At 37.1% G+C, this 13,885-nt stretch overlaps 1 protein-coding gene and 1 long non-coding RNA gene across 7 annotated transcripts in view; one reads left to right on the top strand and one right to left on the bottom strand.

Annotated features, from left to right (window-relative positions):
- The window catches only part of LOC122732623, an 85,382-nt gene that overhangs the window by 15,483 nt on the left and 56,014 nt on the right, over window positions 1-13,885 (bottom strand). The gene's annotated exons all lie outside the window — the stretch shown is intronic.
- The window catches only part of AADAT (aminoadipate aminotransferase), a 40,154-nt gene that overhangs the window by 20,702 nt on the left and 5,567 nt on the right, over window positions 1-13,885 (top strand). For all 6 annotated transcript variants that reach the window (XM_043972890.1, XM_043972892.1, XM_043972891.1 and 3 more), the window contains exons 7-11: window positions 63-128; window positions 5,648-5,730; window positions 6,680-6,776; window positions 11,400-11,461; window positions 12,659-12,723. In XM_043972890.1, the coding sequence (XP_043828825.1) occupies window positions 63-128; window positions 5,648-5,730; window positions 6,680-6,776; window positions 11,400-11,461; window positions 12,659-12,723 (373 nt within the window). The remainder of the gene's footprint in view (window positions 1-62; window positions 129-5,647; window positions 5,731-6,679; window positions 6,777-11,399; window positions 11,462-12,658; window positions 12,724-13,885) is intronic.

Below are 13,885 nucleotides of genomic sequence, written 5' to 3'. Positions count from 1 at the left end.
GCTAATTGACTTTAACTTCCAATTAGCTCCTAAGAAATAATTATATTACTTAAATATTTTAGCTGGCAAGAAAATATGATTTTCTCATCATAGAAGATGATCCATACTATTTTCTCCAATTCAACAAGGTAAGTTATCATATATACTTATATTATAGTAATAACTACACCTATAACAGATTCTGTGTTTGTTGGCAGCCATCTGATTCCTAAATTTAGTGATGTAGTGGTCTAAGAGTCAGGAAATCTAGGTTCTAGTATCAGCCAGTTCTGATACTTATTAGCAATGTGACCTTGGTAAATTAACTTAATTCCTTGGAACTCTGGTTTTGTCATCTCTTTAAAAATATGTCAATGATAAAAACCTGCCTGGTCTTTCCCAATGGACAATTATTATGAAGATCATATGTGACATTGTGCTTTGAAAATTGTCATGATGGCGGGTTATGACTAAGCCCAGTTCCCCATCATCAACAACTATATAAAATAAAGTACAAGAACAACCAAAAAATAGTGGCGAAAGGAAAGAAAAATTTAAGAGGTTGGGGGGATTACTTCACAGAAAAGAAAATGACTGAAGAATTGAGTTAGAAAAAAAGTTTCCAATACAATAAATAAATTTTTTGAAAACAGGAAAAGACAGAAGAATAGAATATAACAATGACAACAAAATCCTTCAGAAGTGAAATTGGATCTTCCAGATGAACTTTTAAAATGGTTAATAAATTCAACAAGAATCATAAAGGAAGATCTTCTATTTATAAAAACCAAGTTAAAATCATTAAAGACAAAAGAAAAAAGACAAACATGAGGTTCAACCATTTGGAACATTCTGAGGAAAATTTTAACCAAAAGATAAATTATATGATAATAAAAACTGTTCATCTAGAAGACAAAACTGCAGAGTGTGCAGAACAAATAATAAAATCAAAATAGCAGAAAAAGAAGATTTTATATCTCTGTAAATTAAGGCTATAAATATGAGGAACATAGCTTTTTGAGACAATATGAAACTTCTTCATCTCTAGAAAAGTCTGAATAGATAAATATCCTACATAGATGATTTCAAGGAAACCAAAGAAAAAAATTCCCAGTGGTCTTGAAAACAGGGTAAAGTGCAGATGGATAGAATCCACAAGATGCTAACAAAGGAGCTCTAATTTAGTTCCCCTGGAAATGTAGTCATCAATCTTCAGATATTCAGAACAACAACAGAATCTTCCAAGCAGTCAGGAAGTAAAAAATCACATGACAGAAGATTCCAACTTAAATTATACATGATTTCTAATTGAGGATGAGAAATAAAACAAGGGAATAGGAAGCAACTCATCAAAAAGAAAAGAAACAAAGAAAAAGAAAAATGAGTCTTTATCTCCAAAATGTCTAAGACAGAGAGAATTTTTTTTTTCTTGTGAGACAAGTAGATTTTTAATCTGACTGAAAAATTTCAATTCTCCTTGGAAAAGAATCTAGTACTAATTAGAATCCATTGCAATGTGTCAAACTGAAATAGAAAAAGGGGCCAATAAACCATAGATAAAGGTCCTTATGAGCTGCAAACTGACTTAGAAAACTACACATATTTATATATTTCTTTTTTGTTAATGCATAAACACATTTAAATCAGATAGGAACTGCTTTTTAATCTGGTTCTAGCCACACACTTGAAGAAGTAGAAAAGTTGTCATCTCTTTGATGTTTCACCTAATGAAGGATGGAGAGGAACTAGTAGCTAGAAATTGAATAGAACCTCCCCTCCCCCCTGCCATAGGAGAGTAACGGAATGAAGGAGACAAGTTTGTGGAGCAAGCTAGAGGAAACCATTATTGTGGCTTGAATAGAGAAGGCTCTGGTTAAACCCCACACTATCTGGAGGATAAGCATTAAAAGTGTGAAAAGATTTTGTCATTATTATAGAAACTCAAGGTCTGTGTTTTGTGTGGATAAGGGTATATACATTTATTCAGAGTCCAAAATTCGATTGATACTAGTGAAATTATAAAAGCAAATAATATAAAATTATATAGAGGAGGTATTGAGGGAATCAAATGTAATAATTTTATCCCTGTATTTAAACAAACTGAACTGGGGACTGGGGAAAAAAATATGGTGACATGAAATAAAACACTAGCATCCAAAACCTATTAAAAAAGTGACTCACACTTAGAATATTAAACAACAATTTCCAATAGATAATTGGCCAAAGGATATGAATCAACAGTTAATAACCACATGAAAAAGTGATCAAAAATGTTAATAACCACATGAAAAAGTGATCAAAATTACTGCTAATCAGAGAAGTGCATATTTAAAACAGTTCATCATTTCACCACACACTTAACAGGTATGATGAATGTGAACAATTCACAGAAATGTGAGAAGATATATGAAATTATGCAAAATGGAAAAAAGAACCAAAATGATAATTTACACATTGATTATATCTATTTAAATAATTAACTTTCAGGTTAAGTGCCAAGGTTGATAGTGGTAATATCTTGTTAAAATTAAAATATACAAACTATTTTTACAAATGGTAAATAACAGAATTTTATGGTTTAGTATGCAAGAATTCACTGGTCACTTTTTTGGTGGTATTTTGCTTGTTTTCAGATATTATATTTGGAGAGGAGGGTCCTTTCTTTTTTTGGTTTGTTTCCCTGAAACAAAATGTATTAAATAGAAAAAGAAAACTTTAAAATATCATGAACTTGTAAATTATTATTAGCTTGGCATTAAAGAGACATTCATTAAATTTAGATTATTCACACTTAATTCCTTTCCTTCTGTCTTAACATTTGTGAATCTATTACTCTACATTCTTATTATTAATAATCAAAATACTTCTACCACAGAATAGTCCATTCCTATTCATGGTTTACCACAATTCTGTTATTTACCATGTAATTCCACAACACCATCATTTCAGAAGAATCAAAATGTCACATGATGTAAAGAACAAGGGAAAGACATATGATGAATTTAATCAGTCCACAATATGTAACCATAGATGACTTAGGTGCAAAAAAAATTGCATTAAAAACCTCATCAAAGATGTAGGGGGGGGGGCAGCTAGGTGGTGCAGTAGATAGAGTACTGGCCCTGGATTCAGGAGGACTTGAGTTCAAATCCAGTCTCAGACACTTGACACTTACTAGCTGTGTGACCCTGGCCAAATGACTTAACCCCATTTTCCTCACCAAAAAAACAAAAACAAAAAAAGATGAGTGTGTATGTGTCTCAAGAAGGAGGAATAACATGAAAAATTAAGGACCTGGAAGATCTCTGTCACATTGAGTAAAGGCTTTGTGGAAGATTTATGGAAAGAAATGAATGGGTTGCAATCAGCATGAGTAAAAGCACCATCCATGCCAATGATATCAAAGATCCATGGACAGGTAACTCCAATATTCAGAGTATATTTTATAAGGTTTATAGAGTACCTTCCTTCCAATGCCCCTGACAGGTAGGTAATACAACTATTACTCTCTTCATGACAGATAAGGAAAGTAAGACACAAAATTGTAAGATGACTTGGCCAAGGTCATACAACCAAGGCATTTGATTTATCTGAGATGAACAATATTATCTCTCTGTCCAAAAATTGGTAGTATTTTTATTTATTATAGGGTTCTTATTGACCTATCAAATAGGAAGCAACATGAGCTTCTGGACTTGAGTTGCTAGCCAGCTCATCATGTTTCCCATAAATTTTGATCTGACAGAGTGAACTAGAGCTGGTAATTTTTATGGACCCCAAACTATGGTCTGTGTTTTTAAGTTTCTTAAACAATACTCCATGGCCAATGCTTTGGCCTAAAGGTTGACAGTAGAAAATGGATTTTCAACGTGCTGATTAATTAGCTCCAAAGGCCACAGCTCTTCATTGCCATGTCAAAGTCAGAGTCCCCTAAGGTACCCGAAGCTCTTAATCATGGGCTTGAGTTTCAGAAACAACAGAACCCAATTTGAGCAGAGGCATACACACTCATAGAGTGTGTGGTAATCTCCATACTCCAGGGACTTAGATTTTGACATCTCTACCACAATAGAGGAGGTAGTTGCAGCCATGAATGCAAATCACAAAAGATTAATGGCAGAGTTATTGAACCAAAGAGAGCTACCTCCAGAGATGGCATCAAAAGCCAGGTGTCTAATTATGAAGACGGTTTTTATGGCTAGCAATAAGGAAGATAATAAGGACCTCTGATTAAGGAAAGATTGAAGTGATGGAGATGATTAGTCACAATGATAAGAACTTAAACTTTTGTGACTTTGGAAGACTACAACTCCCTGGATAAGGTCATTATTCAAAAATATCATAATGTAAATGGCACAACAAAAGTGAGAAAGGGCTTGTCTAAGCAAGTAATTGCTATTGATTTTCACTACCAATGTAGTCACAGAAGTTCTCAGAACTCTAGAGGTGACTTCGGTGAGAACGAGGATAATAATACCTACTTTATAAGGTTTTTATATGAATTAATATCTGTACAAAGCTTTGCAAACTTTAAGGTGCTATATAAATGCTAGTTATTGTTATTTCGCCCAAACTCATAGTTGTTCTTGTTGTTATTGTTGTTTTTAAGCAGTAAGGAGTGGCAGGAGTTAAAATAGTGACAGTCATCAGGAAACAAAGTTTAGCAAGAGCTCCACATTATATAGGTATTCTATAGCTCAACATAGGCACACTGGTAAAGAGAAAGAGAGAGACGAAGAGGAGGAGAAAGAAGGAGGAGGAGGAGGAGGAAGAGGAAAAGAAGGAAGGAAGGAAGGAAGGAAGGAAGGAAGGAAGGAAGGAAGGAACGAAGGAACGAAGGAACGAAGGAACGAAGGAACGAAGGAACGAAGGAACGAAGGAAGGAAATGTATACTTATTTTATATTTTCATCTTCTATTTTATTTTGTACATTCCTTCAAGCTAACAAATTAACTTATGCTCATGCTTACTAGCTGTGATCCTCAAGTTGCTTTCTCATCTGTAAAATGGTAGTAATAATATGCTCACTACATACTTCACTGGGTTATTGTGCAGAAAGTGCTTCGAAGACCTTAAAGCACTATGTAAATATGTGTTATTTCTCCCTAAGGTTTGTCTATGCATGGCTCCCTTTGCTCATCTCCTTTTTGTTCTCATTGTGACTGTGGACTTCATCTTTCACATCCAGTTAGGGTAGTCAGGACCATTCTATGAACTATGCCAATTCTAGTTTCCTTCTTCCTTGTTTTATTTGTCTAGCCAACTCTTCCTTACTTTGTACATACCCACTGTTCTTCATTTCCAACTTGTCCTATAGTCCTTTGTATTCACCTGATACTCTCTTGTGGGCTGAGAGACATTGCGAGTTTCCTCAAAGGTCATAAAACTTGTGTTTCATCTACAACTGGAGCTTTTGCTCAGGCTCACCTCTGTACATATAGTATTTTGCTAAAGAAGCCATGAATAAGGCCAAGTATTTACAAGATCACATGAAGTCGAATTTCTCTTTCACAGCAGGGGCCAAGCTAATGAAAATGGAATTATAGGAATCCCATCCTACCATGCCCCTCTCTTACTATTTCAGAAGAAAAAAAAAATATTAACTTATAGAAAGTACTTATCTGGAGCCTCTTACAATCTCATAATCACTTTTGGTTTTGTTTTTCAGCCTTGGGCACCAACATTTCTTTCTATGGACACTGATGGTCGTGTCATCAGAACAGATTCTTTCTCAAAAATTCTGTCGTCAGGGTAAGATCATTTTGCAGATAATATGCATGTTGGAACTACCATTGTTTGATAGAGGAAAATACATGTACCAGCAGCTAGGAGGCACAGTAAAGAGAGCCCATGGCCTGGGGTCAGGAAGATATGAATTCAAATCCAGCCTCAGGCACTCAATGTTTGTGACCTTTGATGCTCAACGTTTGTTTCCCCAATTGTAAAGAGAGGATAATAATAGCACCTACTTCCCCGATTGGTAAAGACTCAAATGAAATAATATCTGTAAAGTGCTAAGGTACAGTTCCTGGCATATAGTAGGTGCTATATAAATGCTGGCTATTATTTATTGTTATCAGTGAAATCTATGAACCTGTCTTAATGTAGCCCAAGCCCTGTGGCCACATTGATTTTTTAGTCACCCTGAAATAAGAAAAGAAAGAGGCTTATGAAACCTGATCAGATTTTTCATTTTAGAAAAGTCAACCCTGAAAATGCTATTCTTTTCCTTTGCACATTTTATAATCCACTTATCTTAATAAAATGCCCTGAGAATGGAAATGCCAACTTTGGGAGCCGATTATTAATATCTACCTTTTCTTCCTTAATGAGCCTCCATTTTTCAAAGACATTTGGCTCTTAATTGTTTTTAAATCGTTGAGAAAAATTGATAAAACTCAGTCTGTGGAATAGTTTAGCTGCTAGATTTTTCAGTTTCATATATATTTGATGCACTTCTTCTAGAATTGCGGGGTCATAGTTTAACTATTCATTAAAAATTTATATTTAAATTTAAATTCACACTTCCAATGAGAAGTGAAATAAAATGATTAGGATGCTTTACACTTCTAGTAGAATCCACACCCTTGAAGACACTGTGTGGCCTTAGAGTCGAAATGGGCCTTCTAAAGGAATTTTAGTAGCTAGTGAATCACTGTTATTTTTGTCCCTTGTGTAATAGTTTTTCTATATTTCCCAGGTTGAGAATAGGTTTTATAACTGGCCCCAAACCTCTGATTGATCAAATTGTTTTGCACACACAAGTTTCAACGATGCACACCAGCACTTTTACACAGGTAAGGAACCATTGGCTAAATGGAACATCTTTACATGATGAACGTGGAAAACAGATGTTTTGAAAATAAAGCAGGGGCAGCTAGGTGGAACAGTAGATAGAGAACTGGCCCTGGATTCAGGAGGACCTAAGTTCAAATCCAGCCTTAGACACTTAACACTTACTAGCTGTGTGACCCTGGGCAAGTCACCCAATTGCCTCACCAAAAAAAAAAAAAAGAAAGAAAGAAAGAAAGAAAGAAAGAAAAAGAAAATAAAGCAGAGTGGTAGGGACAGGGAGGAGGGGTTCCAAGAAGGGCCCTTGTCCACCTGAGAATGTTTGGGTTCTAGCCCCTGCCCTACCACTTGTAAGCCATGTGATCTTGAGGAAGTGAAGGTAACATGGGGTAGTGGATTGCTGTGGAGTTATGAAGCCCTCAGTTGAAATACCACCTCTGACATTTACTAGTTTGCCCATGTGTAACCATGGGCGAGTCATTTAATAGCTCTGAGTCTCAGTTTTGTCATTTATAAAATACAGGTGATAGGGGTAGCTAGGTGGCACAGCACATAAAGTACCGGCCCTGGATTCAGGAGAACCTAAGTTCAAATCCAGCCTCAGACATTTGACATCAGCTGTGTGACCCTAGGCAAGTCACCATGCCCTGCAAATAAATAAATGGAATGCAGGTGATGATGGCTATTGTGCCTACTTCACGGAGTTGTCATGAAACTCCAAGGAGACCATCTTTGTGAAGCTTTCTTGCTGACTTGACAAGTGTTATGTGTGCATCAATCACTCAATCATAGTAGCCCTGTTCCTTTATCTTTAAAAAGAAGGGGATGGACTAGCTGATCCCTGTGGTCCTTTACAGCCCAAACACCATTCTAAAATAGTCTCTTCTCTCAGGCCAATTAATTAATTGCAAGATCTTAATTAAGATATAGGATCTAAAGGAGAAACAAAGCATAGTGAAGAGACCATTTTGAATTAAATCTGAAACAACATAGCTTCAGGTTCTTTCTGTCTTTGAATCTTAAGTAGTTTTGTAATTGTGGTATCTCCCCATTTATTTTATTTAATCACACAGGCTTATGCTCCTACCTTCCTCCTAAGAATGCCATATTAGGCACATATATTTTTTTAAATAAAGGAAATTAGGGTTGGTTTTTATCCTGAGTTTCATGACATCCTTATTGCAGCCATTCCAGGGTCACAAACCAAAACACACCATTAGAGAGAAAAACAATCCTGAAAAATGTAGATTGAAGAGACAAGAGGATTGTGGATCTAGGGCTGGAAGGGACTTTAGAGGTTATCCAGTTCAACTTTCTCATTTTACAGGTGAGGAAACTGAGGTCCATAGTGATTGAGACACACAGATGGTGAGTGGCAGAACCACTTTTCAAATCTGTGTCCTCTGATACCATGCTAGTGTGGGATCTTTGCATATTTCTCTACATTGCAAAAGGAAGTTTTCCACTTTTATAACATTAAGATGTTCCTTACACATTTTTACATCATTTTTTATAAAATATATCCAGTCTGCTTAAATAATATCTAGACCTTCTGATTTGGGTCATCACTTCCAAAGGTACACCACTTGTCAAAGCCAATCAAATGATCACTTAATGTCTATTACATGTTAATATTGTTCTAGGTGGTAGGCATTATATATGAGACAAAGCAATAGTAATGGTAATAACAGCTGAAATGTAGCACTTTAGAGTCTACAAAGAGTTTGAATCCATGTGATCTTCAAACCCCTAAATTACAATTTATATTTTCCCCATTCTAGCTTAGGAAAGTGAGGAATAGAGGTTGTGACTTGCCTAAGGTCAAGACATCCCTGAATGAATGGCATAACACATTTTTTAAAAGAGTAGCAAGGTAGGAAAAGGAAAAGAAAGAAAATGGGTGAAATTTGTTGACATTTAACATTTCTTGGACCCTTCTATTAACAATAACCACCTTGTATGATTTCACTCAAGTAGAGGTTTCCAGAGCTGCTTTTCAATCTATCTCCCTCTTCCTGTCTAAGGATGATGTGAGTCACTCTCTGCAGGCTCAGGTGTGATGATCACTTGAAGGCCACAGTGTAAGTCCAGTCTGAGGCAAGGATGCTAGAGAAAGTTAATTCCTCTTAATTCCAGTGCCTTCCCTCTGTTCATTATTTCCTACTTATCCTGAATATAGCTTGCTTTTTATTTATTTGTTTGCATGTTATTTTCCCCATTATCAGATTATAAGCTCCTTGAGACCAAGGACTGTCTTTTGCTTTTTTTTTTTATCCCCAGAACCTAGCACAATGCCTAGCACATACCAGGCTCTTAATAAATGTTGATTGATTGACTTATTTATATATGAGTTCTAGCTCTTGAATCATTGGTTTCCATCTTTTTTATTAATAAATCCTAAATACATGTTTATCAAATTGAATTGGAGGAATCCATGACCAGCCCACACATGTCTCAGCTAGATTGTTAATTACTGTCAATTTCTCATATTCTCCATGGAGATGACCTAAAAAGTCAGGAATTTTTCATTATCATAATGAGCTTACCAGAACAACTCCACTTCTCTTCCATGACCCATACAACAGTGGAAAGTAATTCTGAGGATCTCACTCAAGCAAACAGTCCAATAGACCATTCCTGGGAAATAGATGTATGACTCCTTAGCACCGATATGTGCTAAGGAATTTCAGCTCTGGGTACCATGATTTAAGAAGGACATGGATAAGCTGGAGAGTAGCTGGAGGAGAGCAACCAGGATAGTGAAGAGCCTTAAATCCATGTCACGGGAGGTGAAGCAACTGGGAGAAAACAAGCCCTGGGGGAGAGCAGACACCAAAGCCATGTGCAAGTTGAAAGGACTAGACTTAGTCTCCTCTCGGAATGTAAGACCAGGAACCATGGGTGGATGTGACAGAGAGCAATTTAGGCTTCACATCAGAAAGTTTCCTGACCATTGGAGCTGTCCAAAAGTAGGGTGAGCTTCCTTGAGAGGTGGGAGGTGTCCTTTACTTGGATGTCTTCAAGGCAAGGATGAATGACTGCTTATCAGACAGATTATAATGAGGGTTCCTCTCCTGAATGGCTTGGACAAGATGGTGACTAAGTTCCCTTTAAATACTCCATGCCTATCATGTTCTTTGCTGCGCCAAGAAGATCAGAGAAAGGGAGAAAAAAAATGAGTTCTAGAGCAATGAGCATGATTAGAAACAACAGAATAGGAAGATAGAAAAGAGGGCCTTGCAGATAGAGGTTGCCCCCTATGACTTTGTACTTTGTTTTGCTTCTCTCTAATGTACTTAGCATCTGTTATTTGGATTTACACTTAATTGTGCATCATATACCCCTACTAATAAGCTCTATGAAGGTTTTCTGTGATAACTTTGCATCTCCATCACACCTAACCCTGTGTAGGAGTCACACACAAGATTGATTGAATTGAAATGGGGAGCTGTGGGACTGCTCCTAGCCGTGGAGCAGCCCTCTCTATCACAGAGGCTCTCCAAGCCCCCTCCCTTCCAAATCTACTCCATACAAATGAGGCAAGACCTCATTTTACTTATGATCTCATTTGACTTTTCTTTGTTTTCAATTTAGTTTAGTTATTTTTAAAATTAAAATCTATTTTCTCTTCCTCCCACCTCTGACCTCCCATTGAAAAAGAAAGGGAGGGAAGCTAGGTGGTGCAGTGGATAGAGCACTGGCCCTGGATTCAGGAGGACCTGAGTTCAAATCTGGCCTCAGACACTTAACACTTACTAGCTGTGTGACCCTGGGCAAGTCACTTAACCCCAATTGCCTTACCAAAAAACAAAAACAAAAAAACAGAAAAAGAAAGGGGAAAAAATCACAACAGATACACATAGGCAAGCAAAGGAAATTCCCACATTGGCCATTTCCAAAAAAATAGATTTTTTCCATCTGCCCCCCAAGTTCAAGTGGTTTCTTCTCAGGCATTATTTCCCTGTGTTAGCATGGATAGTAACATGATTAGGTTAAATATTTTTGTTGTCAGCAATCTTGACATCTTTCCTCATCCTCATCTCAAAAAAAGTTCTATCATCAAGCCTGGAAGAGGCCCTTGATCTGGAGTCAAAGGACCTGGGTCTTAGATATTGTCTCTGCTATTTGCTATCTGTATGACCTTGCACAAGTGTCCTGTCCTCTCTAGGCTTAAGTTTCCTGATGTGTGAAATGACAGGATCATACTCAATTACCTATAAGAGACCTTCCAGCTATAAATGCTACAATATTTCTAAGTGTAAATGGTGTAGCTATGAATTTCACTTTTCAAGAAAAAAAATAAATTAAAAGGAATAAAGCTACTTCTTTTTCTTTGATCCAATATTAAATGTTTCACCTGTCAATTCAGGTACTTAGGGCTTGAATTGCTACAGTGAGCTCTGGGTCAGGGTAGAATGGATCTGAGAAACTGCAGAACCAGAGCTCACTAAAGATGATTAACAGCCATTTTTACATTGAGCCAATTGAAAAAAATGTAAACAGTCCTTTCACAGTGGAGAATAGGCTAATTTTAGTCAGTTAGTCAATAAGCATATAAGTGCCTACTATGTGTCAGGCACTTTTAGGGGAATAAGCCATGACCCTAATGATTGTTTTCTCTCTTTTAGCTGCTGATAGCCCAGCTTCTTCAACAGTGGGGAGAAGAGGGATTCCTGAAACACACAGATAGGTATAGACATTTTTGTTAAGAGGTTTGTGAGCCCAAGAGCTCAGTGCTTATAATGAGATGTTTCCATTTGGGTGGTGATTCTAATGGATGTTGTTGAATGTTTGCTCCTATCATAGGGGTTGGGGTAACATGGAAGTTGCTTCATATCTCTATATGTCTTTCAACACCTCTATGGAATTTCTTGTTTTTGTTCTTCCTTTTTGTATATAGAGAGGGTGGCCAAAATAATTCAGAGATTTAATAATGGAGCAGATGTTCATTCTAAGGATTACTACCCATGACATTTCCTATCACTTTGTCTCATTAAAATGCTACCAAAAAACTGGGACAATTTTGGGGGTTTTTGGTTGTATGTTTTTGACCTTGGCCTGTGAATTGTTCAGTATGAGGAACTTCTAGTCCAGAAACCCCTCATCTTAGAGAGTCACCTGGGGCACCAAACGTTTTAATGACTTGTCCAGGGTCAGTCACCTAGCAGGTGTATGTCAGTGGTGAGACCTGGACTCAAGTTTTCCTGACCTCCTCTCTCCACTACTCTATACTGTTTGTCATAATAAGATCATAAAAGCATTTAAAAAGTGTCACTTGTTGGAATAATTATATACAGATTTTCCATGAACAGTCTCAAAGGTAGCATCTAATACCAGGTTCTCACATGCTTACCTAAAAACTCTTAACAACCAAAGGATGATAGACTCTCACCCCTGGATATGTGGAAGATAATAGCTTCAGTAGCTTAAAATGTCGTTAGAATTTGGGGGCACACTCTTTTTTGGCTATGAGTGCTATACATACTGAAATTTCCATAAAAACAGCATAGAGAAGTGGGGCTGAGGAGACAGACTGTTTGAATAATCAGGGTAATTACTTTGTTTATGTAGACCTGGTTTCTAAGTCTTTCATGTCACTAGTTATGGGCCTGAGAACATAATCTAGTTTTCGTCCTTCCCCTACTAGTGATTGATTCTGCTGCTTCTAACGTGACCCTGCTTTCAGGGTTCATGTGTTTATACTCTTCCCTTCATCATTTGGGGCTATTCCATAGACAAATAGGTTTATTATCTTCTTTTACCAAGCACTTCATGCTTTTTGAAGCCGGGAAACCAGAGTAATTTCTTATGAACTGTGCTCCAGAGACCTGTTAGTAACCTTTTCTAAGAATGTTCTGACTTTTTCTTGTTGGCTTTTGGCTTCTAGGGTGATAGCCTTCTATAAGCAGCAGCGGGATGCCATGTTGGCAGCAGCAGACAAGTGGCTCAAAGGTCAGTGGATTGTGTCTCAAGTCCTTAGAAATAAACAATAACTACCCCCATTGGACTGAGCCCCATTACCAATCATTAATAATTGTAGGCCCAAACAAAAAGGTCAGCAAGAGCCTCAACTACAAAATGTCTTTTCCTCAAAATTATCTGAAAATTAATAAAGAACAAATATCCATCACAATCCCATCCTTTTGTGCTTCATTTTTCATTTACTAAGATTTTTCTAGTTTTGTTTTTTAAAATTACATTTTCTTTACTATTATTTATTAGTCTAAGGAGATATCTGGGATGTTCACTAAAATTTAAATAGACCCACAGGTTGTCCTTTTTAAAAATTATGTTTAATGTCTATTGCTAGAATTTGGGGGTTTCTTTTTCATTACTTTTAGTAGAAGATGGCATATGAAAAAGAGCAATTGACTCTGGTAATTATCAGAGGACGGAAAGTGAGGTGTCCAAGACTAGAGTGGTAACAATCCCTTTGTGCTCTGCCCCACTGAGACTACGTGTAGGATATTGGGTTTGGATCTGGTCACCCCATTATAGGAAGGGCCTTCATTACCTGTAGTGCCACCAGAATTACAGAGCCATCCAGAAGAGGGCAGCTGGGATGGTGAATGGCCTCTAAAGCGAGTTCTACAGGGATCAGCTAAAGTTTACCCTGGAGAGCAGATGTAGTGGGGACATGATAGTTATCTCAAGTATTTAAAAAGCTATTAGGAGGAAGAGGGACCAGATTCATTATACATGGCCTCAGAGAGCAGCAGAACTAGGAACAGTTGGTAGAATTTGTAGGGACAAATTTAGACTTGATTTAAGGAAACAACAATTAGAGCTGGAAAGAAGGAAAATTGGCTGCATCTAAGGTGCTGTGTCTTCTCTCCTTTTGGGAAGTCTTAGCAAAGTCTGCATAACCCTTTGTTGATGATGTTGCAGTGATACAGGTTGGACTAGGGGACCTCTGAGGTATTTCCAGCTATGAAAGTCTAAGATTCTGTGGGGTTAAAGTAAACATCTCCCACCCCACAGGCCCCACCCAGCTGTGAGAATCTATGACCTTGAGGTTAAAGAAGTAGCTTCTACTTTAAGTAGCAACAACCCTTTTTAGAAGTAGTTTGTACCACTCACTTCCTGACACCTCAGGCAACAGTCCAATCTAAAT

The sequence above is a fragment of the Dromiciops gliroides genome, chromosome 6, assembly GCF_019393635.1.
Source record: "Dromiciops gliroides isolate mDroGli1 chromosome 6, mDroGli1.pri, whole genome shotgun sequence".
Classification (NCBI taxonomy): Eukaryota; Metazoa; Chordata; class Mammalia; order Microbiotheria; family Microbiotheriidae; genus Dromiciops; species Dromiciops gliroides.
Note: the sequence above shows the minus strand (reverse complement) of the source record. Positions and strands in the feature narration are given on the sequence as shown.